Raw genomic sequence first — 27,055 nt, 5'->3', positions numbered from 1 at the left:
CACAGCAGCAGACACATGATGGATCTCCCAGAGAGCTAATAGTCAACCATTTGATAGAATAAGCCAGAATGGAAAGATTCAGCTGCAGCGTGTTCAAAAAAAACTGTTTATAGATGAGTTTATTACGTTTGTGGTCTTGGGACAAAGCCAGTGTCAACCTCATCCATCACTCCATGGATATTGCTTAAGTAATTGTCCTTCCTTACCTCCAGCAACCCTCTCCACCTCTTACCTCCATTTTTGCTACTGCTTTACTTTTGACTTTCTTGAGCCATTCTTTGGAAGCTGGTTTCCTCTCAGAATTTTCTAGACACATCAATTTGCATCCATGCAAATCTATGTAGAAATTTAAAGAGCATAGAAGTGGAGATTTTACTTTACTCAGCTGATTAATTCAGTGCAGTCTCGTTAGAATCAACTAACACAAACAATAGGGTGATTTTCAGTGAAAGGAAAACACTTATACTTGTATTTTCAGCAACTTTGTTTTACACAGATTCACTTCACCCAGATCAGGCCTGCCACCATTACATGGCACCCTCACCGCATCCCCCAACACAGGCCTAAAACCAGGAGCTTCTACAGCTCACATAAATTTCTGAATGTTCTCCAAATGCTATCTATTTTCCTTGGCATACACATCCTCCTAATTCGACAAAAGGTTTGTTGAATAGACCTTTAAAGGTACTTCAACATTTTTTTCTCATTTGAATTTCAGTGGTGTGCCTGTCTGGGTTGCTTGAAAGTTATGACTCAAGGAGTTACATGGACCTCAGCATCCCTCAAGAAATCTGATCCAAGATGCCTGTTGATCAACTTAAAAGTCTCTTAATCAATGCGTGAAATGGTTTACAACAGATCATTTGGAACCAAGCGTGTAACATTTGAGGACCTCAGGAAAGCCCAGGACACTTTCCAGCTAATGAAGTATTTGTTGTTATGTAGTAGTTGTAACATAGGGAGAAGAGGTTGGATTAGGTTTAAAATTAAAAACCTAACCCAAACCCCACCTGACCACAGCTAATTCAAACCCAACTACTGGCAGGAGGATCACCATTTTTTTTGATACTCAACCCAGAACTAACCCGTATATTCGGACAGCACTGTGGTGCAGCTGCCTCATAGCTCCAGCAACCAGAGTTCAATGCTAACCTTTGGTGTTGTCTATGTGGAGTTTGCATATTTTCCCCTTATGACTGCGCGCATTTCCTCCTGGGTCCCAGCCCCTGAAGATGGGTGCATAAGTATGTTAATTTGCCACAATAAATTGCTCCTAGTGAGTAGGTGAGTGATACAGTTTTGTGTGTGTGGGGCAGAGGGGGTGTTGGTAGGAGTGTGGGGAGAATAAAGTGGGATCAGTGTAGGATGAGTGCAAAGAGGGTTCTTGATAGCGTGGGCAGTGGGCTGCAGGAACTTTCACCATGCTGTATGGCTGCTCTTGCTCAGCGCTCCACTGGATGGGTGGTTCCCAGTGGGCTTCACTGCAGGTGTTACTCTGCTGCAGGCTGCTGCACTTGCCTGTCTGCCTGGCTCAGGGCCTTTGTGCTCCCTACTGGCCGGCCAGTGCACACAGCCCCCTACCCTGGATAAGGCATAAACACCACCACCCAGCAATGAAGTCAAATGGCAGGGACTAAGGACATAAAACCAACTGACCTAAATTTAATAGGCTCAGAGTCAGGTTCACGTTCGGATCAGAGAACCGGGAACAAGTAGATAATGCGACGACAAATTTGCACAGAAAAAAGTTCTTGCTAACAGGAATGTGATAATGTCCGGCTTAGTTAGTTTAGCTGGGCATTGAGTATATTGTCTAAGGCACGAGGATAACCCTTCTGCTTTGATTTGAAATATTTTCCGGTAATTTTATTTTTGCAATCATAAGATAGACCAGAGGGCTACCGTTTAACGTCGCATTAGAAGATAATGCTGGTTTAGCTAGGCTGTACACACACAAGATAAATGTGGGCCTGCATCAGACTTTTAGCGGCATTTTAAGTTACAGCAAAACGCTCGCCAGGACGATCCAGAGAGCCGATCATCCTGATACTCCCTTTTATCCATCCTGGGAATTTCGAGACCAACGATCATGAGGTTAGTGGTCTTAAGGTCACTGAACCGGGGACTCGGCAACAAATGGGATGATCCATTTATCCGGAGACATTATGGGCTTCATTACATCTGACATTCGTATTTGACGTGAATATAGACGAGTGATATTCTTAAATTCAAATAATTTTAATCCAACTCGACAATACATAGTTAAATTTTTTGTACAGATTAACCTAATATTTACAAATTAATTTAATAGCAGTGGTATAGTTTACATAATTTTTGACAAAGTCCAACGCCAGTTTTATCTGGAAGATTTTACAATTTTCAAGTGTTTCCAGGCTAATTGCCAATAAGAATTTGTAAGCATTTCGAAGAGTGGCGTCTAGAACTTTACCCTCGATCGGAGCGGATCTTGTTGATCTTCCTGCTTAAATTATTTGCTTTAAAACAAAATATCTACACATTAAATAGAAAAAAATATTAGCAATCTATTAAACAGCACCTCTCTGGCCGAATTACTATTTGATGTTTAACATGTATAACATCTTACTAACACTGTCACCAGCTGTCCAAACGTGAAGATTTTGACTTCAAAAGATGAGTCAATGGGTGTATGTGCAGAAATATCTTCCATGCTCTTTAGATTTGTGCTCGTGAGTGTCCATTGGGAAGTGATGAATAATTCAAGCTACTGGCGTGCGACAGGTACCATATGTCCAGTGTAACCAAAATCAAGGGCTTGGTCGCCGTCTGTAACTCCCTCCTTTCTATCGTTTTAAGAAGGGGTTTCAGCCGGCGGATAAGAATTACCCGAGGTACCGTGGAGCAGAGCTTCAATTCCAACCAGCGCCTCGTCTTCCACGGTGAGTTGGACATCTTGAGCTGCCTCCGAGCTCACACCGCTCTCCATAGAGCACACGGCGCAGGACAGAGCGGGCACCACGCTCTCTGGCAAGGTGCTGAACACCAAGGGTATTTGCATCGATTTCAGTCTGGCCCACTCTCCCCTGTCATCGTACAGGAACAGCGCGTCATCTTTTCGCTGCCGTTTCTTTGACTTGATATAACACAGCACTATTCCCAGGAGGAAGATTCCATAGAAAGACATGACTATTAAGATGTACAGATACTCGCTGTCTTGTGAGTCACTTGTAACTTTCGCTGTCTGCGTACGTATTTCGGCCAAGTTCGTTTCATTGGAATTGCACATTTTTATGTCGATAGACTGCAACTTCTCAAAATAAAAGATCCTGGTGCAGAGACAATTAACAAGGATATCAGTTCTACTCAAATTAAACTATGCATCGTGTTTCTTTAAATAACTATTACAACATTAAAGGGGCTGAAAAAACTGATTTGCATTTTGCATGCGCATGAACTATAATCCAAAATAATAGCACATCGTTTATTTTTCAATTTTTACAAACTGGCGGAGCAAATGCGATCAAACCCACAAGTTAGAGAAATAAAGGACTACAGATGCTACCATTTCACTTTATGGAATGTTACCAGCGTAGCATTTACTTACCACTCGTTGTAAAGGATGCCTTTCAAACTTCTAACAATGTATCTGGTGATTCCCTTCGTTCACTGTCCAGACCTTTATATAGATTTCCCTGAGCACATCACGTGCCAAAGGAAGTTAACTTTGAGGTGGGGGAATCTGGATTCATTTTGCTGTTAGATTTCAGGCGAGACGAACTTTTGACACAAGCAGGAAAAATTGGCAGCAAACTCACTCTAGTGACGTGTGAACTTTGCTCTTAAACGAAGTTCATTAGAGAAAGAAAGCAAAATACAGGCAGTGGACAAACGTGCAGGACCTCATTCTCTGCTCCCCTATAAATCTTGCAATCAATAACTCTGCCATTGGCAATAGCAGCTGCTTCGCTTGAAAATTTACCCATTTTCAATTTCCATAGCAACAAAATTTGCAAACGAGAACGTGTACACACATTTTAATCTTAATTTGATTTTGGAATCATATTGCTTTTTTCGCAGTGAGAATGTACACTTTTAAGAATACGCATTGAAATAGTAAACCTGCTGGGATTTCCACTAAGTTTGGTAAATCCACACCATTTACATCTACGCTTTCAGGCTCTTGCTTAATATTGAAATATTTGAGTTTTCTTGAACAAAAACGTTATTTGAAAAGGTTCTTGGTGTGGAACTCTTATCCAAAGATCTAACATCGTTATAAGGATCTTCCCCCGCAGGTTATCTTCCCAGTAGCCATATTTTTTTGAGTTTATTGGAAACAGACAGCAAATATGACAATGGCATTAGAGGAGGAAAAAAATGGGTGTGGGGGGGGGGTGGGATGGGGGTTAAGAGAGCATCCCACTAAAGTACAGACGTCGGAGCTCATGGGAAGCTGCTGTGACATTACATTCGCATGTCGCGTCGTTTTTGAAACCGTTGTGTTATTGCACTGATGTACTGTATATCATCTTGTTATTAATTTGGAGGCTCTTGCTTGTAAACTTAACCTTTGTCCAGCGACAGATAAGTAAATAAACTTAAATACTACACGTGGAACTACACGTTCGGGTTAAACGTTTTACGGGTATGGGGGGGGGGGTGGAAAAGAGGGAGAGAGGGGAGGGAGGGAGGGGAGGGGAGAGAGAGAGAGAGAGAGAGAGGAGTGTTTTCACTTTAGCAATGGCCTGCTACTTTAATACTGGAATTAACTGCTTGCGTGCCGACATCCAATTTATAAAAAAGTTATACAAGAATTGAACAGAGGGTGCTTGGCAGCAAAACATTTCATATTACATCAAAAGCAGAATGCTATTCGGCCCATCTAGTTTATTCGGGCTCTCAGAGCAATCTCACCCCCATAATACTGCACATTTCATCAGCGGTAGACCTGCAAATTTTGGGTTTTTATGGAACTATCACAAACGGAAGAGCTCGTGCACAGAATTTCAGTGGCAGCAATTTAAAAAGTGCAGGCTTTTCAATCTTCAAAAACAAATCAGAGATACCAAAACCGAAGTGGAAATCACAAATTACAATTTTATTTTGTAACTGAAAACATATCCAAATACAAATAAATAACTGAATATATTTTGTAACGTGGTTCACATAGATGTTTGCAGGAAGTCCAACGAAAATGTCCAGACTTTTGTCGTGAAATTCATTACATTAAATACTAAGATTACTGTACAATTGACTACTTGGAAGAAAAATGAACTTCAAATTTACAGTCCTATGGGTATTTACAGATAGAAATGAACCATTAAATACCAACAAGATTTAATGCAGATGCAACACTAGAATTCCTTAAAATGAACAGTAGTCAAGGTAGAGTAGAACAAACTTTTACCATCCGGTCAGTTTTATACAAGTGTATGCACCTTTATCTTATATACATTTTAATCCTCCTTTCCCATTCCTCACATTTACATTTAGAAAGTTCATTAACCATGCACAAAACATAAAAGCTTATTCACATGAAACAAACAAGTTCAAATGCATTCCTGTAAAATCAGACACCATGACAATGAGCAACTTACAACTGTTGTCATTACTTTACTGAGCTACTGACATCACTGTTCTTAGGACTAGTAATAATGTGGATCCATTTTTCAAAATCTGTTGTCATTCCACACACCCCCCTCCTCCACCACAGCCACCTCATTGTGAACATGATTGCTTTTGTTAAAAAACGTTCACAATTTTTTTTAAAATATATAAATCAATTGACATGCATTCCAAATTCTACCCATTTAACTACAATTGAGACAAACATACTAGTCAGTCATGAAATCATAACTGATTGCCAGTAGAAAATTAAATTTAAAGCAGTGTTCTTAACAGTAACCAATATCTGAGAACCAAAAAAAAATCAACCATCAGCAAGAGGCTGAAGGATTACTAACTGTACCTTTTCAGGGTCCTGTTTTTCTGCAAATATTGTTCACTGTGAAAGTAGCTGTCTGCACCGTATATGTAAATTACAAAAGTTATCTTACAGCTGTAATTTAGTTTATCACTCACACAAGTCAAAAGCATGAAAATGGTGAATTCAGGAAAATGAAGGATAAAATCCACCCAGGTTTTTCTTTTAAAATCACAGCTTATGTACGCTGATGTTTCAGCATGTCTGTTTAAAGCCGCAATATCTCAATTCTGCAAACAAAGTGTAAAGGTGAAAGTCTTGGGGGGGAAAAACAAGCATTTTCTTTTACTGTTTCCATAATTCAAGAATCTGCCTAATACCATTTTGGTTCTTGCCAATTACAAAATGGAGACCCAAGGCAAATATCAGATAAAGGCCAAAGCACAAGTTTCTACATTGAATACACTGGATACTTAAAGGGGCAACATTTCTTTTCCAAGAGTTAGAAACCTTTTGTTCCTACTTACATTAAACAATTGGATCTCTTCAAGAATATGGAGGAAACATTAGTATGATCATTGTGCAAACCATCTTCTGACAAATCAGTAACAACTGTTTAAATCGATGTGTAAAAAGCGGATGTTTTAGTACCCTCTCAATATATTTCTACAGAATGCATTTCCATTGTAGTGTTTTTTTTAAAACATTCAGCTGCACAAGCTTTACTAAAATGCAAAACAATGTCATTTCAGAGGCAGTTCAACAGCAGAATTTTACATACAGCAGTTTTTTGCTTATTTCCTTATTAGCACTTTACCACCAACCTATTAAAAGAACCAGTACAATACACAAAAAGGCAAAACTGGGTTTTAAAAAAAAGTGTGATTTATAAACCTACTTCCAGATGTCACAGAAGTCAGTGCTAATTAGGCTTTTCCTCAAGATCAATTCCCCCTCCCCATTCTCTCTCCTCTTCCCCCCCCCATTCTTTCCTGAAGATACTGACTACTTACAAGGCCATCGTACCTAGTATCTTATCCAAGAGGCCACAATCCATGGATGGAATTTGACAGCAAGTGTAGGCAGTATATTTGAACAAGGATAAAGGACATCATAGACAAGCTCAGTCCTGTACTCAGCTGACAACCACTTGAACACTTCCAACCAGACTGATCAATCATTGGAAGCTGTAACCATGGCCAATTTTTATTCCCAAATTAATTGCACAAACCATTACCTTAACTAATTACCAAGCAGGGAATGAACCTGAGACTAATAATTTTTATGGTTCAGCTCATCACTGACTACTTATTTGTTGAACCATCAAAAGTCACCTACCAATGACATTCATCTCAATTTCTTAAGGTCTCTTAGAAAGAACAAGCCCTGCACCGATTAAAACCCCATTAATTTAAACATTGCACACGTGCATAATAAATAAACTATGTTTCCACAATCTTGAGAACATTACTGTATTAGAGGCTCAAGAGATCATGTAGTTACATTTGTTCTCATAGATCATTTATTGAATAACAATTAATTTATAAATAAACACAAACAAGTTACTTTTGCTTCAAATGGTTTAGTAATCCCAACCTGGATAAATGTTAATACCTATAATCAAAGAATACTATAGGGTAACTTGTTTTATGTGATATTCTCTTTCAGACTAATTAATCCTATGGCCTTGGATTTGAAAACATTGTTGCATTTTGATCTTGGTTATAATCATGTTTCAAGGTCATTCCTATATATTTGGGTTGGGTGGAATACAGGTATTATTTCCCTCCATACATTCGTTCAATGTCCGCTTGATAATGGGTTTTGAGTTCCTTCCGTTTCAGTTTGAAGGCATCAGTGACCAGGCCTGTCTCTGGAGTCCAGGGTTCAGGACTCAACCGAACTTTCAATGGAATTTCAAATTTCTCCAATCTTGCTGCAAACACAAACATCAAACAAGTAATTAAAATACAAAGATATATATATCAATTTGAATCTATAGAACATAAATTACAACACAAAAAGAACTGCTTCCTTCGATCAGCCTGTGTTTGCATTTATCCTCCATGAACGATCCCAATCTCATTCCACACTTTCTCCCCCCTTCTATATTCCTTTAACTCCACCACATTCCACCCCCCCCCCCAACTACCTGTTACGGACTAGGTTACTATTGGTGAATGTCCCTTTAAGATAGAGAGAGAGAGTGTGTGTGTGTGCGCGCATGCGCGCGCGCACGATGATGTCAGAAGATAAGGATGTTTTTGGGGTGGGGGTGGAGAGACCAGCCTGCTAGTCTATTGATGGATGTAAAACAATAACCTGTGTCTGTCACTACAATCCACCTATGGATTTTTGGAATAATCCAGTGGAGTCCACTTTGTGGTTAACTGTAGTAGGAAACAGGTATTTGTGTGGACAGCCACGATTCAAGTGCCTTTTGGGGTGGCAGATGCTTCGGAACAAAGTGGTGGAGTAGTCACTGCTGAGTAGACAGAGGTGTCATATGGGTTCCATCGTGGAACATTTGGATTTTCACAATTACTCTATTTTCTCTCTACGTTTTGTCTTCAGTCAACAATGGTTGTTGAAGAAGCCTTTGCTCACATTTCACCTTACGGCTTGCTGAACTGAGCTTTGAGAACTATTCCTGGACTTGGAGTTTGGAAATTTGCCACACATGCACGACGAGTGTAGTTTTTGGGGTTAATGTTTAAGATCTAACATTTTTACTTCTAACATTCTAACATTGTTACTTATATTTTTCTTATCATTAGTTATTAATAAAATAGTTTTTAACACTTATACATGACTCGGTGTGTATTTTGTTGCTGGTACATGACACCTGCTTAACCCATCAAGTCTTGAATCTGATTGCCCCTCTGCATTTTGGTGTTTGGGAAGAATGCAAGGGTATGGTTATACAGCCACATCCAATATGAACCAGGTATTCATTAATGTGAGGAAATAAAAGTCTTCAAGCCCAATGAAAAGTGACTACTTGTCAAGTTGGTCATCTTGCATTACTTGAAATTGGAATTATTCAGGACTTTCAAAAGACAATTGAATTGACACAATGGAAAATAATTTTAAGGGCCACAGGGAAAGGTGAAATGGGAATGATTGGACTGCTCTATGAAGAACTTCAGTGTGGACTCAATGGGCTGAATAGCCTCCTTCTGTGTCATAATGATACTGTTAGTTTCTACTGGGGTACCACTATATAGTTGTCAAGTCACTTTAGAAACTGTCAAGAGTTCTGGACCACTGACCCAAAAGCACAAATTCAAATTTCATCATGCAACTGGGGAATTTAAAATTCTAATTATTAAATAGTTTTTTTTAAAAAGGTTAGTCCTCAGTAATGATAACCATGAATCCACTGGACAGTCCTAGAAACCCATCTATTTAATTAATATCATTCAGTGTAATGAGTTTATTTCACCACAGGTAATCCCATACAGGTGTGCAATAATACAAGGTTAACAAAACAACCTAGGATAAAAAATCTGCTGCCCTAAGTCAGCCTGTCCTCTATGCGACTTCAAACCCACCATGGTGGTTGGCTCTTAACTGCCTCCTTGGTTCAGGGCAATTAGATATGGATAATAAATGCTGGCCTCATCTGTAATATCCACATAATTATTTAGTAATAAATACAAAATAATTCTGAAAATTATTCCACAGCCTTACAAACTTTGAATTTTAATATACAAGTTTACAGCTGAATTTCCAAAAGCAGCTTTTGTGAAAAAACAAAATGTGCTTTTCCCCCATATATAAACCTCCCAGCTATCAAAGATACCTTGCTCGCAGGAACCTGCTATTTTTCCTAAGCGTAAGAAAGTTTGACTTCTACTCAGATTTCACCATCAGCACATCACCAAGATCAGGGACAAGAGAGAAAATGATCCAAAGCAATTAACAATTCTGAACTTTTTGTAAAAAGCAGAATTCAGATTTGCAGCATTCAAGATAGAGATCATATATTATGAACTGTCTAGAGTACTATCCTTTACAAAACTCTCATTAGAAACATTTGTAGACATTGTATTTAAGGTAACAGTGCAGTAGCCAATATTGATGGTAATAAACAGTAGCACTTAAACATTTAAATATTAAACACAACAAAACATAACAAAACAGGTGCTGCAATTAGAATTGATAATATAGCACTTTAACTTCAGATATTCTATAGGTGGCCATCCATTGCAAGTGTTTGCAGCAGAACACACAACAAAGCTATAAAAAACTGAAGTTTTGGTTTCAGATCCCAGCACCTTTTGTCTTTTACCCAGCTACGCTATAACAGGTAGCAATTCCTGGATGTACTTAATTGCCATGTGCTCTTCACCTATCTCAACAGGCACTGTTGTGTACCAATGGCAAGAAACTGGTATAAACTTGTCAAAGCTTTCTCGTAACAAAACAGCAGGAATAGGACATTCATTTGGTCTCATGTGCCTATCCCATTATTGAATCAGGCCATAGCTGTTCTTTCACCTCAGTGCTATTTTCCTTCACTAAAACCCTATAATCCTGCAATTCCTTTAATACCTAAAAATCTATCAATTTCTGCCTTGAATATACCAAATCAAACGAGCCTTCACACTCCACTTGAATAAAGAATTCCAAAAATTCACCCTTGATTTCTTTTCTCATCTTCCTTGAATAGCTAAACCCTTATTTTGAGACTGGGAACCCTGGTCCTAGACAATCAACCCATGTGAAAACATCAGCTCTACATATAACCTATTATATCTGCTTAAAAATTCCATACATTTCAACGAGATCAGCTCTCATTCTAAACTCAAGAGGATATCAACTCAGTCTGCATTCTCTCCTTATACAACAGTGAGGAAGTAAAGGATTAAAAACTGTAACCATACCTATAGCTGATAGAGAAAAAAACCTGGCAAGCAAAAGCACGCAAGCTGCTGACTCAATGAATAAGGTGTTAATTGCTGTGTCCAGGACCTTGGTGGCAGGCCAATATACTAGACAATAAGGGTGGTGGGTGTAATAAACAGACTGGAGGAAGCTTGTTTTAAACAATGAGGGTGATACCTGTCTTTGAATCTCTTGATTATAACACAGTGATGTTGGACAATAGGTGTGATGTCTATCTTTGGTTCTCTGAGGTCTGAACAAAACTCGTGGAGCCGAATTCATTAAGTGTGTGTGACAATATCTGTATAAATCACTGTCTGCTGCCTTGGACTGTGGAGAGCTCCGATAAAGACTCTGCATGAGAGTTTTGAGGAGAATTTAAATACGGGACCAGGTAGCTTCCAGGGAGCCACACGTGTGGCATCGGTGCTTTTTTTAAAACATATATAAAAAGGTAATATTAATGAATGATCTGTACAAGAATGTAAAGGTTTGCACTGTTTTGTAATTGTATATAGTTTGTCTTTTATTATGAATAAAGTTTATTTTGTATCAAAAAATTCTCCTGCAGTATACTGCTAATAAACACACTTTATCGAATCAACCTTGTGGCACTGTGTTACTTTGCAGCGGTCAGAAGTGGGAACTCAAAATCGGGACAACAGGAGTGAATGTGATGAACATTATACCTCCTGTTACAAGTACATCCTTTCTTAGGTAGGGAGACTCATCTAGGTCCCAAATAATTGGAGCAAGATGTCCCTACTCTTTTTTACTCAAATCTTCTTGCAGTAATGGCTAACATATTGCCTTCTGCCTCACAACCTAACTCATCATTGCCTTCCACCTTGTTGTCTGCCTGCATTGTATTTTATAACCATAACACTATCTGCATTCTGTTATTACTATTCCCCTGTACTACCTCAATGTACTGAAATTATCTATGGATGTCATGCAAAACTAACTTTTTCACTGTACCTCAGTACATAAGACAACAAACCAATTTTGTCTATAATTGCTTGATGCATCTTGTTCAACACCAACAATTCAGCCTCACCATTTAAATACTCCACTTTTCTATTTACCAAAGTAGGTAACATTATATTCTGCCTGCTTTGTTTCTTCCCCCCACCACCAGTTCATTTAACATATCTGATATGCTTTTGTATCGTCTTCACAGCCTACACTTCTACCTAGCAGTGTCTCACCAGCAAATGTGGATACATTACATGATCCCCTCGTCCAAAACATTGATAGAGATGAACAGCTGGGTCCACAGCATGAAACCTTGCAACATAGCACTAGTCACAGCTTCTCAACCCAAAACTGACCCTTTAATTCTTACTCTCCTAAAAAGAAAGCTGCTGCTCTTTTGCATTCACAGCTGCTCCCTTTCTGGTTGCAGTGTGGTTCTAGTGTTGTGATACTTTTAGCCAATAGAATGTTAGTTTTCCTGTGGCCATTTCCTTTATGAAGTTCCACTATCTCTGCCTGCAGCCATTTGGTGTTTGCCAAGGAATGACAGGTTATCATCTGGTATTTTTTTTTACATGCTGTGACATTTGCAGGCTGAAGCGGTGAAACCTAGTGGGAAAGGGGAGCCACCACAGCTAGTTTTTAGCTAAAAAAAACAAAATTGCAGATTAACTGCTAATCTAAACTACCACTGCCCATTCCATTTAAAGATCTGCAGTGATCTGTAACCAGTCGGGGCAACTGAGCCTTTCCACAAATTTGCCTTCTGAAGTTTTAAGCAGTTGTGAAGATGTTACCCAGTGCAGAAAGCATATTCTGGATGTCCCAAGGAGTCCAGCTATTTGGAATCCAAAAGCAGAGGGACAATCCAGTTTACTTAGCCTTGATAGAGAACTTTTCATGTGGAAAATCAGCAAACCCTGCCACCTTTAGCAAACTTAATTACACAAAAGTTAGAGTTGTAAAGTCAACATTACGAGTGAGAGTTAAGAAAATCCAGCCCACAACTGCTTATTCTGGAAAAGGTCAGGTCAAAGGCTAGTATCTTCACTGCACTGCTTCCTGAAACATTTCAACCTGACCCATTTCAACATCCCAGCATTTTCTGTTTTGATTTTAGATGTCCAGCATCTGCAGTTTGAGTTTTATTTTATTCCAGGATTAGGGCTGCCACCTGGAGCAAAAGCCCAAGACAAGTTTATCTGCAACTGATGTTGTGCAGTTGTCTGCAGCTTGCAATCCAACTCCTCACAGAGCCAAATATCCCTTGACCTGCTGATGTTTACTGTGGATGTAGCCCCCTTAGGCAAAAATGTACAAATGGTCCCACGTATTGCAGCAGAAATGCATCTCCTCCCTTCCAACCATTCTATTTATTTTAGTGTCAATTAAATCTTACCCACAATACTTCCTTTATTGCTGCTTTCAAACTGCTCTCACAGATTCTCCCACTCTTAATATCACATTGTGGCCAGTTTCATGTTATTTATTGCAGTTTACTTTACCTTACAACTCTTTAGATAAGGGTTCATCCTGAGTTAATAATCAAAGCTTTGTTATTCTTTTCCCCTTTTCAACGAGAATTTGTTTCATTGCTTATGCCTTGTTTTTATCCTATAAATCTATATTCCCTTCTCTCTTATAGAAAAGAAGAAGTTCTGTTTAATGGAAGTCGTTGACAGAATGACTGAGGTCATTGTGTCCCATCATAATAAATGACAGGCCTTGAAACTATATTATATTTGATCAATAAAGTTGAAACTATAGATGACTAATTCATAGCATTACTTTCACAGATTAAATTTGATTGAGCTCATTAACGGGGTAGTCATTTTTTCTTTCAAGCTCACCAACTGCAGCAGCATCAGTAATTTCTCTCAGCACTTCTTTCTCCATTTCTGGGTGGTTACAAATTTCAGTCCAGCTTCCTATTATATTTTTTTGATGAGCCAAAGCTAGTAGTTGTTTCTGATTGGGCACCACAAAACAGATCACATACAACTGATCACTGGGGAGAAAAGAAACAAAGTTTGTCAATTAACTTTTGGTTGCTAAACATTAAAATTTCTAAGTTTCCAAAATGACAATATTGTAGTGTTTGAACATTTTACCACACACACGATATTTTTACAAATTTACTGAGACATAATTAATGAGCTGGATTTTGCATGGAAATGTCAGTAGTTCTGAACTAGTCTTTACCAGTGATTACCCAACTACCTTCCATGGCAAGGTCTGGAAGTTCACTGAAATTAAGTTTCAAGAGATTTATATTTTAAAAAAAATTAACTGGATTTAGCTAACTGTCCTTAATTGTTTTCTTTAAGTGCCTTAGTAGATTTTGTAGATTAGTTTTTTCTCCCTTTGTTATATTCAAAGTGCAATGTTTGATCTTGGAGTTTTTGCACATTTTTGAAAGCTCCTGAGTGTTGTTTCCTTCATCTATTTTGTGGGTGGGGCTGGGTCCTAAATATGCCTCATTTCCATTATTTACTTCAAAAGCTCATAACCTTGTTACCAAGGTCCTACATTCTTTTATCCAGCAAGATCCAGACGTGAATTAGGAGATGCATTTTCAGCACAAATCTTATTAACCGAAAAATCCTGACCAAGTTCCAACTGCAGTGCAAAAATGGAAATGCACTGAAGACAATTATTTAAAAAATGTAATATACCAACACAATTTAATGTTTCAAAGGATCTGATGGCATTCATTAATATACTTGACCTTAGTAAGACTTTTCAATTTTTGTTATAAACTGCTAGACACAAATTGATAAAATCTTATCCACAAGAGAGCATTGAGAATTCAAGTAAAGAGAGAAAGCAACCATTTATCTCTTTAACCAATTAGCCTGAAGGAATGTGAAACAGACAGCACAAGGAATTGTAGTTTAGAAAGGGTGAATATCAGAAAGAGGGAATGAAATACTTTCAAGAGAGAACAAAGAAAAGCAGAAAGGATGAAAAATAATAAGCATATATTTTTAAGAACATAGTAGGAAAATAACAGTGTAAATAAACTCAATTTAGAATGGTTTATTGCCAGAGTTACGATAAAAAGCAGACTTCGTTCAGCTTTACACCAGAAAAAATTCAGTTTAAGTGTTAGACAAAGGAAAAAGACAAACATTTGAAATGCTCTTCGTTTTCCCTGGTGTTTCTCAAGGAAGAGCATTGAATGCTTGCACCTGGAAGAAAGGTAATTACATTGGATTCTTTTTACAAGAATATCTATTCACCAAGACTGTATCCATGCTAATAGCTTAAAAATTTTCTGATTGTATTCCCTTTAGATCATGTGGAACAACAGCTTACTCAGAAAGCTGCAGATATACACAAATCTTACCTGTTTGCATAGACACAGATATTATCTATTAATGGACTATTCTTCAAAGCAGACTCCACCTTTCCTAGGGCAACATATTCCCCAGCCTGGAGCTTCACAAGATCTTTCTTACGATCTAGAGAGAATGTATAATTGCAGTTACAATTCTTGAAGTTAAAGCGTTTGTTAAAAAAGGGTCATGATCATTATCTTACATCTGTCCAATGTCAGTACTAAAGATTTTACCCAAATTCAATCTGTATAAAAATTGAGACTGTTTATATTTGAAATGTAAATAACTTGAAAATACTGAAAAAATTGCTGATTCTCTAAAAAATGTAAACAATTGTTATTAAATTAATAATTATCACATTTGATTGCAAGGTATATAATGGCCTGCATTGATGTATAAATATTCTGGGTGGTTTAAATGTTTTTTTAAAATGCAGTATAGAGAGAATTGCCTGGATGAGTAATATAAATATCCCCATGACTATGCACAACACTGAAAAGAATTGGGAGAAGATGGGAAGTCACTTGGCCTTTAGTTGAAAGGTAAAGTTTTTATGCCTCCCTTTAACCCTTCAATGTAACCCAGTTTAGAGGTAACAGGGGAAAAATACTTTCTCTAATGAGATCGAGCAATATACACTAAAAACCATAATATTTATAATAGTGTTACTGTAAAGTGTCATTAAGGATAATGAATTAGGCCATACATTAAAGATTAACTCCTTTTGCACAAGGCACTTGCAGCAGATGCAAACTGCCAACAATACTTTACAAGATTGCATACATTCAAACAGCTGCTTCTAGACATTAAGAAAAACATTTAGCCAATGTAGAAAGAAAATTTGATTAATTCCTAGGGGTAAATCAGAGAAACATATGGCAATGCTTTAGTAGGAGCACTTGTGTTTCTCTTAAGGGCACAAGAATTAATCTCATTAAATTTAGCATTTGCTGTTGAAAAATACATTTTCCCAAGATTATACTGACTTGTAGTTGGCAGAACCCCAAAAAAACTAAGTATCCAGTTAAAAGAAAAATTGAGGAAAAAATATCTTTGGACTACAGACACTAACCAATGACCTTGAGGCATCCATCGTCTTGAAATTCGCCTATATCCCCGGTACAGAACCATGCCTGTCCATCTTTATCCAAAAAATAATCTTCCATTGTTTTGGATTTATTCTTGAAGTATCCCAAGGTAATATTTGGGCCACCAATAAGAATTTCTCCTCTGGGATGAGGTTTGTCATAAACAGTATATCCACCTGGTCAGTGAAATGGGAAAACAAAAAAAGGTCACATACAGAGTTGACACTCAAAAAGAAATATGCAAATTCTAGCCAACTTTATCTGAAGCCTTAATAAAACTGTAGTGATTTTTTTGGTCCGTGTGTCACATATCCAGGTCAGCCATTTTAATACCGACTGTTGCAGACAATTTCATTTCATGCCATTCTTCAGGAGAGTAATGAGGCAAAGTTGTACAAGCCATAATTTTAACTCAACATATTGGTAAGAATTCTCTGTATAACCCTGAACTGGAGTCTCAGAAGTTTTAAAAAAAAATCTCAAACAGATATGCTACTCAGAGGCACATCTGTGTCACCAAATATTTTTGATTAACATTAGGACTATTATATTTTTAGTGCTGTTTGACAAATAAACAAAGAACCCTTTCATGGAAGGGGAATATTACTGGTACAAAACACATTTACTGTTGTCATGGGCATAGGTACAAACACAGGGTACAGATGCATGAAAATTAGTCTTTTTTGCCAAATTACATATAATTTTTTTTAAAAATAAAACAAATATCACCAGTTTTAATTTGATACCTTAATTTTTTTTTAACTACTGCAGATACATTAAGTCAAGGAACACATTCAAATTCTTGCTATTGATGGGTATTCATTTTGGAAAATGCACACATGAGATTTGGTACTCTTAAATAGAAAAACGTTAACTTTTCATATTTCCTGATAGGAAGATGGAAGATAGAAAATCTTGATAAAATGTAAAGTTGAGGTTGGAAGTCATGACAAATACAACCCCTCAAAAGAAAACAAGAGTACCAATGGGTAAAGCTAGCCTGTTGTTCCAACTAGTAGACATAAATTTTAATCAAACTGAAACTTAATCTTAATTTTTCCAATTGGTAACATGGTATACCAACTTGAACCACAATTAGCACTTCTATTTTCAGAAATTTAAAATTACAATAGAATTGACTGAATGGAAATTGATTACGAAAGATGCACCCAAATTAAATCAATTAATGATGCAGATTGGACATTTGGTTTAGTCAATTTTTAAAGAGGATTACATTTTGAAATAATTTTTCACTCACTTTCCTTCTCAATTTGTTTAAAGCATGCTGTGGCTGATCACTGGATCTCCCCCCCCCCCCCCCCCCAAAATATCTTTTCATTTGGGCAGCTAGATGATTTTGCCCTTAACCATTCCCATTCTTATCTATCCAGCTGTAGATATAGAATCACCCAGAAGGTCTTTCCTTCCCACTATTGAACCCCTAATTCTGTTGTCCTCATGATCTAACCTTGGACTGCCTATGCTGGCCTTTGGCAACAAAAGGTCGAGCTCAAACGCAAGTTGATGTGGCCTAGCTTCATCTCACCTCTCCCAACACCATCTTTCCATGAATAGAAATTTTCAAACTCCTAAATTTTACTACTCATGTGCTAATTGGCCTCAACTCCTGATCATGCATCACCCCTTTTCTTGCTGGCTCCAAGCTTGGCAACATCTTCATCTTAAATTTCTATTGTTTTCATCTCCTTCCATAGTAACTTCTGTAACTAGTTTGTACCTTGCAGTTCTCAGAGATGTTTTGTTGCAGAGATGAGCTTATGTTGTTCTATTGTAATTGGATTCCATTAGTTTCATTTTTGGTAACGATGCCTTCTGCTGTCTAAGACATCCCTAAATCTCTCCCCCTCTGGCTCCATCTCCGATTAAACTTTTGGTCACTTGCTCCTTATGTGGCTGTGTCAATGTCTGCTTTCAAAATCATTCCTCTGTGGAGCAACTTAGGATATTTTACTAGGATAGATATACAAAATACTAGGGGGCATCAAACACTAAAGTGAGGGGCAAAGTTTAAAGGAGATTTACGATGAGCTTATGTTTTTTTTAAAAGAAACCGAGTGATAGGTGCCTGGAATGCGCTGCTGGAAGAAGGGGAAGAAACAGATACAACAGCAACCTTTACAAAACATTTAGATACGAATAGGCAGAGAAGAGGGATATGACCTTGGAATGGAATTAGTTAAGATTGATATCATGGTTTGCACAGCTATTGTGGGCCAAAGGGCCTGTTCCTTTGCTGTACTGTTCTATGTTCTTTGTGCAAATGCAAGATGGTATCAGTGAGACTTTATATTGCAGCTATAAATTAGTAAGAATGGAAACATTACCATTCTTTAGTGGAAAGTTATGCCAGAATAAATTTAAGATCAAGTTAACAAATAGGAAATTAAACATTGTTTCCTACTTGACATTTCCATTTCAAACAAATAACTGTGCTCACCTTCTTCCCAATTTCTTAATGTAATTTCACAGCAGGGTAGTGGAGGTCCCACACGGCCAGTGGTGAAGTCAAATGCTAAAATCAATAAGAGTTACTTGAATGAAAGTCCTCTTTAAAAATTGTTGAAAGATACTGAAGTACACGAGCTTATAGACAATTGAATGCACATTAGCTTGATATAGCGAGAATAAGTCAGAGAGATGTTGAATGCTATGTACTCTACATATCCCAACTTTCCATCCCTAGTCTAAACTGGGGATTCAAGGGGCAGCCAAAAAGTTTTTAAGTAAACGGTTGGTCACTGATAACTATGTTAAAAAGGTTTTACAAGGGTAATTTTCTACTTAAAGCCGATCAGAGTACATTATAGCTTTGCATATCAAGGTTAATACCGTACACAATGGAATGAATGAGTTGAGATCTAAATGAACTCTTCTACTACTGAATTATTTTTGTATTGAAATTGCTTTTCATTGATTGTTTTGTACTTAGGTTAAAATCTTTCACCAAGGCGAGATGATACGTTCCACAATCAACATTAAATCAATTGATTAATTACCAGGTTAGACATTTTTGTGGGCAAGTATTTACACAAGATGGCTGTCATTTATTCACATGACAACTATAATTGAAACATAGTAGTTCATTCGATATAAAGTGCTTTGCATTGTCCTGTAGTTGTGAAACAATATTAAAATATACCTTGTTTTTAAGAATGAGTAATAATTTATTGATAAGCTGTCCAAAGTAGTAAAAGATTAGTTCTCTTTATATACAATTGATTTTGAAACACCCAAGCCTTGAAAAAGATCCATCACGCGACTTTTCCATTTCAGCTAATTAAAGTGTTCCTTCTTCCAGCGAAATCCTTTATATCAATTAATTCATTGTCCACCAGATAATGCATCAAATGAAACTCAAGTGTACTCATATTCAAATTAATTGAACCCCACCACCCACACTACATCTATTTCAAAAAGGATAGAAAACAGGTTTAGTGGTCTGTATTTGCCTAACATCAGTACTGGGAAAGATACTACAACCTATTATATTAAGGTGTTATAACAGAACACTTGGAAAGCATTAACAGGGTTGGACAAAGTCCAATGAAATGGAAATCATGCTTAAAAATTACTGGAGTTTTTAAAATAAGCATTTAATAAATAGAATTTAGACTTTCAGGCAGATTATAAGGGCCTACATGGGAGGCGCAAAATTAAAACAGATGGGATTGGGGGTAATATACTGGCATAGATTGAGAACTGGTTGTCAGAGTAAGAGTGAAGGGTCTTTTTCTGGATGGCAGGCAATGACTAAAGGGATGCTGCAGCGATCAGTGCTTGGGCCCCAGTGAGTCACATTGTATAGCAATTAGTAGGATCACAAATGAAACATTTAAGATTATAGAGGATACAAAGCCAAGGAGGGGAAATTAGGGTGAGGGGAGATGTGGATGAGAGGACAATGCAGTGAGACTACAATGTGAATTAGAAAAGTTGGGTGAGTGGGCAAATACATGGCAGCTGCAGTATGATGTGGTTAAGCGTGACATTATCCACTTTGGTTTGAAAGTGGTTTAAAAGGGCAGGCACGGTAGTGTAGCGGTTAGCATAACACTTTACAGTGCCAGCAACCTGGGTTCAATTCCCGCCACTGTCTGTAAGGAGTTTGTACGTTCTGTGTCTGTGTGGGTTTCCTCCGGGTACTCTGGTTTCCTCCCACATTCCCAAAAAACGTACAGGTTAGGAAGTTGTGGGCATGCTATGTTGGCACCAGAAGCATGGCGACATTTGTGGGCTGCCCCCCAGAACACTACGCAAAAGGTGCATTTCACTGTGTTTTGATGTACATGTGACTAATAAAGATCTTATCTAAAACAAAGACAAATTATCTGAATGGTGATAGATTGGGAAAAATGGAGGTACAATGGCATCTGGCAAGCATTCTGGTGCAAAAAGCCTTTAGAAAAAGGCAAATGGTATGGTAGCCTTCATTGCAAGAGGATTTAATTTTAGGAGCAAGGATGTCTTGCTGCAGCTGTATGGGGCCTTGGTGAGAAGCCATCTGGAAATGTGGGAGTGCAGTTTTGGTCTCCTCATCTGAGGATGTTCTTGCCAACAGGGATTGCAATGAAGATTTAAGAGATCCTGGAGTGGCAGGAGAAATTGAGCTTGATTGGCCTATATTTAGTTGAATATGGAATCATATGGGATCTCAGAAATCTACAGAATTCTATAAGGGTTCAACAGACTAAGTTAGGGAAGTATATTTCAGATTGTGGGGAAGCTCAGAACCTGGGATCATAGCATTATATGGAGTATGCAATTTAGAACCAAGATTAGGAGAAATGTCTCCATCCAAAGGCTGCTGAACCCATGGAATTCCCTAATACAGAAGACATGCTGGCCACGTTACCTAATATACATTCTTTAGTGCTAAGGAGATCAAGGGATATGGGAAGGTGGCAGGAACAGGACACTCAATGATCATATTGAACAATGGAGTAGGCCCAAAAGGACCAAACTGCCTACTCCTCCTACTATTTTCTGCACTTATGTCCAGGTTTTCCCCCAAGTACAAATCCACATGAGCTGCGAAGTCTACATTCACACCCGGACATTTTTAATGGTGTTAGGGAGTCGTAGAGCATGGAAATAAGCCTTTCAGGTCACCACATCCATGCCAGTCAGTGGGCACCCATTCCCATCCAGCACATGGTCCATAGCTTTTTGTGTGGAGGTGATTCAAGTATTCATCTAGACATTTAAATGCTGACAGCGATTGATTCTACCATTATCTCTGGCAGTGTTCTCCAGGTACTCGCCACCCAGAGGGTGGCGGAAGGTCCTCCTCAGATCCCTTCCAAGTCTCTTACCCCCTACCCTCTAATTTTATCTACCTCTGATATAGGGATAAAGTAGTTTTCTGAAGTCTTCTGATTTTAGTCAATTCACCAATGGTTGCAGGTTCTCCTCCATCAAGACTGAAGTATAGATAGATAAGATCAAGATGCTAGAACTAGTGAATCATAGGTTTTAGACTTGGATTTATAATGAGGATGAGACCATGGAGGGCTTGAAAAATAAAGATGAGAACTTAAAGATCAAGGTGCCACTTAGCCAAACCTAAAGTAGGTCGGAAATTCTGGAGATGTTGGTGAACATGACATATTGCAAAATGAAGACCAGTTATGCTATTGATAATCTTGATTCATAAAATTAGATGTTTCAAGAATTAACTGCCACAATTAACCAGCATTAATTCATATTTACACAAGAGCAAACTGCAATCAAAATGACTGCATACTGCATCTAAAATATTAATTCAAAATTATAGATTTATCTGATACTGTAAATATGGCATTTACAAGTTGCCTTGTATTCTAAAAATATAGCTACTGAGACTTAAGAATTGTTAATAACTTCTCACTTTAGCAGTCATCTACATACAGTATATGTTATGTATTACTGCATATTAGGAATCACTAATACCACTAATGACATTTTATATTTATATGGTTTTTGTTTTTTCCTCAATAGAAAACCTATTCCAAATGAGTTCACTTCTTAAGGTTGAATGCACAAATCCTTGGATATGCTAAACACAAAACAATTACAAAGTACATTTTCCAGGAGATGACTAACCATCACTAATTGTCCCTGCTCCACATGTCTCTGTTAATCCATAGCCTTGTCCAACAGGGCAGCAAAAGCATATGTTCATGAATGTTTGTGTAGATGGTGATAATGGAGCACCCCCACACAGAATGAGCCGAGTCTTTCCTCCTAGTAGCAAACGTATTTTACGAAAAATCAACCTACAGGAAAGGAAAATAAAAATAGTAGTTTAAATACGTCAGCTCCAGATGAGGAATCATTCAATGCAAATAATATGAAAAACTTGAAATAATGAAATAGATTGGACTGGAAAAACAACCAGTAAGACATACAAGTATCAATTGTAACAGTGAAAACTCAACACATTTGCCATTTAGGGATCATATTTAAAAAATTGGTAACTTAGAGAGCTAGCAGTAGTTGTTGTTGTTGATTAGGATTAAAATATGACTGTTAAAGTCAGAACAGATGGAGCAAAAACCATTTAGGTGATGGCTTGATGGAAGAGCACGGAGAAACCATGTTGAGGGAATAATCAGTAATATAGGACAGGAAGAGGCTACAAAGAAGGGTTTGTGCAAAGATAAGCATAAGTAATTCTGGGCAGCATATCCAAATTCCCAAAAAAACTTTTTATAGTTGATCATTTCAACATGATTATTATATATACTGCATTAATGATGTAGCATTTACAGTATTTTGTTAAAAATGAAAATATGTATGCCTTGTAAAAGAGTTTGAGCTTGAAACAGATTTATAAATGCAAAGTGGATGTATAATCCTAAGTACTAATAACTCTTCCCCAACCCTCGCCCTAGTAATGTAAGGCCAAATGGATAAAGACATTTTATGCCACTACTTCCTTGCAAATCTGTTGTCCTAGTTACTTCTATGGCCTCTTCTCAGCTATTAAATGGGATACAAATTTCAGACTTAGCCAGCACCAATATATACCCAACTGGATTTGGAGTGGCCTAACCCCATAGTTTAAAAAAGTTACTGCACAGCAATTGTTGCTCACTCGGCCCAACACAAATGTTTCAGCTAATTCAAAATCTCTTTTATTAAGCTTAACAGAATTAAACCATGTCAATTGGAATAACTTGAGGGAAACAAAAACATCAAATCCATTGAAGCAAAAAAACTCATTAAGACAGAAATTATTGTATATGATTTTTTAAAACAATAGTTTGACAGGAAAGAATGTTTAAGAAAGCTTATTTTCAACAATTGTTATTTCTCTTGCAAACTATTACTTGTGGAAGTCCTATTTGTATCATCAAGAGTAAAGCAATTATTTGAAGTTATAAATGATTGCTGATATCTTTACACTATTTTGAGATTTATTTTTAACCTAAACCTCCACTCACCCTTAAACACAACAATGAGGCATGCTTGATTCTATTAGTTGCATAACTTCATACACTAGTATAATGCAATCTTAATCATCTTACCAGTCACAGATGGGTGTGCTGTAACCCACGGCCATCTGTTCCATTTTGTAGTTGTAGGCAACAACAAAGAGAGTTCTCTGTATACTACTCATGTCTTCTACTTTTGTTACTATATTCTTATAAATTCGATCCATAATTTCCTGTTGGCACAAAATGAGATCCAGCAACTATAGATTTTTGGATATTTAATTTTTTTTTGCTGAAAACATTGTTCCTTTTGTTTTGATCTTCAGCATGTACCAAATTTTAGTTTCTTTGCAAAGTAACCTGGGCTATCCCTTTTAAGAATATGCTGTACACACCCCAGAACTACAGGATAATTTCAAGAGGAATCTTAAGCAACTCAAAAGCTGCTGCTGCTTCTGAGTTACCCAATACAATGAAATCCACACTTCAAAATGCTTCACTGACCAAAGATGAAACAGCCATTTCCACCATGCTGATGGCCCAGGAACTAAATATTTAGTTTGCAGCAGGAGATAGAAGTCTTTTTCAGACAAAAGCCCAGTTGGAAAAGTTAAGCCTGTTGCTCCAGTACTATGCCCTAGCACATATTCTGCCTTCCAAATTTGGTCTACTTTGTCCACTTACCTGGTAATTCAATAAAACTCTGATAATCGGGTATCCAACTATTCAGAAATCCAGACAGTTTGGCACCAGGCTAATGAGGTGATGTTTGCCCAGCTCCCTGTCCATCCACCAGGGCCCCTGTACCCAGCATTTCCTTTAAACTCACCTGGCTGCATTTTTCACCCTCCCACGAAACCCAGCAGCTTCACTGGAAAATCCATATCAGTGTACAATATCTCTAAAAGGCAAATTAAAAGTGTGCTGGAGTTTTAATAGAACAACATCTGATAGCCTGGAAAGTCTAAATCCAGAGGTTGCTGGATTATTGGATTCTTACTTTAAACTGTTGAGCTGAGAAGACCACCAACACTGGGAGTCTCTTCTCTTAACCAACTTCTCCCAGCTTGTTTAGTCTCAATTAGATCCTCTAAAATCATTAATGCTGCACCTAATTGGAGACCATGGGCCAAGCCTGACCCAAAGCCAGAGAAGTGATGAGAAGCTCCTTGGAAGATAGGATTTCATACTGTTAGGGTTTAACAGCTTGGTGCCAAATTTATTCTTAAAAAACCACCACAGAATTAGCCTTGGTACCCACAGGAGCTCTTAAATACCAAACGATGAATGATCACTCGCACCCAGATCTCTTATTGGGAGAGAAACAAATCTAACCAAGCAGCAAAACAATATACTTCCTGCCCGTTCTGATAGCACAGCATTAAAGAAATAGGATTTAGCATTTTATATTTGAGCAGCACTTAATGAGAATTGATCAAATGTAATAAATATTTCGGGCAATAACCATGTCTAGTACTTCAAATTTTAACTAAATTTTATTTAAGAACTCACCGGTACAGCTGCTAATAGTGTTGGTTTAAGTACAGTTGTATCACCTTTGCTTCCTTTCTTGATTTTGGCAGACTAAAAGACAACGAACTTAATGTAAATGTACTCCATAAGACAATCGTACACGTGATTCATACAAGTACATTTTCATACTTGGTGTACTTTTACTGATAGATGTTTATCAGCTTCCAAAACACATTAAGTATATATAAAAATAGTACAGTTCCTCTTAAATAGAGCACGCATCAGTATTTTTCAACTTTCAAAAGTTTGGTGAAAACTCAACCATCCTGGTCAAGGCAGAAAATTTTGAGCCAAAAAGCACAATAAGTCTGCAATATTGATGTGAAAAACAAAACAGAACACTAGTTTAAAATTCAGATCAAATTCTTACAAAGGTAAAAGAAACAATGTTTTTAAAACTTAATCCATTTGCTGAACCTGTACCTGGTCTGCCAAGGTCTGAGGGGAAGAGTAACCAATACAACAGCCACAAGCCATGCACAGCGTTTCTGCACTCAGCTCCAGGACATGTGCCAGGGGTAGGTAACCAATATAGGTGTCCTTTGGTCTTTAAAAGGAAAATATACACATCAGAAGACGTTAACAACACCGCTAAAAAAATTTTTCAAACAATTAACAGTTTTTGACACTATTTTGGTTCACTCATGCCTAATTAGAAGATTCAAGGCTCACCCAAGGCCACTTGATCGCATAATCTAGACCAACATTTTAGCATAATACTGAGATAACAGTGTTTTCCAATTTTCTGATCAATATACTTTCATCAATTCACATCACTAAACAAATTACTTGCTTGTCACATTTCAAAATATTTAAGTGGTTGCAAAGCATTTGGAAGTGTCCTGAAGTTGGGAAGAGCGCTTTTGCAAGTTTTCTTCCTTCCAAAAGAATTCATTTGCACAACCTCTTATTTAAAAAAAATTATACTGCATTCATCCATGAAGATCGTATTTTTATTAGTATTGATTTAAATGAAACAGTGTAAATCGAGTGGAAGTTTCTGACGTAACTCTGGAATAAAGTATTGAAGAACCACCAATGGAAGACTCAGCTCAAATAAGGATACCTTACAAGTGTACTATTCATTTAAAAGCCTGTAATTAACGTGATCTATTCATAGAACAAAAATATTCAGATTGGAGCCATACCTCAGATGGAATGAGAAAAATACACTATATGGTATACATAAGAAATAGGAGTAGGCCATCTGGCTCATCGAGCCTGCTCTGCCATTCAATAAGATCATGGCTGATCTGGTCATGGACTCAGCTCCACCTACCTACATACCTTTTCCCAACAACTCTCAATTCCCCTATGCAAAAATTTATCTAACTGTGTCTTAACTATACTTCGAGGTAGCCTCTGCTTCCCTAGGCAGGGAATTCCACAGATTCACTACTCTGAGAAAAACAGTTTCTCCTCATACCCAGTTTAATATGCAGTAGAGCTACTAATTTTATAAGTAGTTTCTTAGCTTTCCATGTACTTAAATTTGGAAAATCTTTCTCCATTTCACTACCAAAATTTAAAAAAAAAGGTCCAAGTTTAAAAAAAAACACAATGGCTATTAATTTTTTCCCCCAAGACAATAAAACTTCCTTGAGATATTAATTAAACATACCCCAAGTCAGGAACTCGGGCACACATCCCTGCTATTCCAGCAACGAGGTTGCTGTGTGAAATCATCACTCCTTTTGGTAGTCCTGTGGATCCACTCGTGTACATTATTACTGCAATATCTAAAGCTGTAGGTTTTGTCCGAGCTCTATTCACTAGGTGGAAGAAATAATGAAGTTTATAAAAATAATTTAAGGTAAGCAAACGTATTAAAAGCAGTTTGTCCAATACTTGAGATTATTCAGCTTTTAAGCAATCTATTGCTTTATTAAT

The 27,055-nt window shown here is 37.5% G+C and overlaps 2 protein-coding genes across 3 annotated transcripts in view; both read right to left on the bottom strand.

Annotated features, from left to right (window-relative positions):
- Positions 1-2,284: 2,284 nt before the first annotated feature.
- On the bottom strand, positions 2,285-3,628 carry kcne4 (potassium voltage-gated channel, Isk-related family, member 4). The gene is made up of 2 exons (XM_052018077.1): positions 3,584-3,628; positions 2,285-3,305 (listed from the first exon to the last, which is right to left on the bottom strand). Exon 2 carries the CDS (start codon positions 3,263-3,265, stop codon positions 2,831-2,833), a length of 435 nt encoding a protein of 144 aa, XP_051874037.1. The 5' UTR covers positions 3,266-3,305; positions 3,584-3,628; the 3' UTR covers positions 2,285-2,830.
- Positions 3,629-5,056: 1,428 nt separating this feature from the next.
- The window catches only part of LOC127571572 (fatty acid CoA ligase Acsl3-like), an 87,228-nt gene continuing 65,229 nt past the window's right edge, over positions 5,057-27,055 (bottom strand). The window contains exons 6-15 of one of the 2 annotated variants that reach the window (XM_052018076.1): positions 26,787-26,937; positions 25,589-25,712; positions 25,145-25,216; positions 23,726-23,865; positions 22,299-22,471; positions 18,655-18,729; positions 16,181-16,372; positions 15,117-15,231; positions 13,618-13,775; positions 5,057-7,838 (exon numbers count right to left, since the gene is read on the bottom strand). In XM_052018076.1, coding sequence (XP_051874036.1) covers positions 7,681-7,838; positions 13,618-13,775; positions 15,117-15,231; positions 16,181-16,372; positions 18,655-18,729; positions 22,299-22,471; positions 23,726-23,865; positions 25,145-25,216; positions 25,589-25,712; positions 26,787-26,937 — 1,358 coding nt within the window. In that variant the 3' untranslated portion in view covers positions 5,057-7,680. The remainder of the gene's footprint in view (positions 7,839-13,617; positions 13,776-15,116; positions 15,232-16,180; positions 16,373-18,654; positions 18,730-22,298; positions 22,472-23,725; positions 23,866-25,144; positions 25,217-25,588; positions 25,713-26,786; positions 26,938-27,055) is intronic. The other variant, XM_052018075.1, reaches the window with a different exon arrangement.

The sequence above is a fragment of the Pristis pectinata genome, chromosome 6 (genome assembly GCF_009764475.1).
Source record: "Pristis pectinata isolate sPriPec2 chromosome 6, sPriPec2.1.pri, whole genome shotgun sequence".
NCBI classification, from domain to species: Eukaryota; Metazoa; Chordata; class Chondrichthyes; order Rhinopristiformes; family Pristidae; genus Pristis; species Pristis pectinata.
This window is presented reverse-complemented; position numbering and strand designations above follow the sequence as displayed.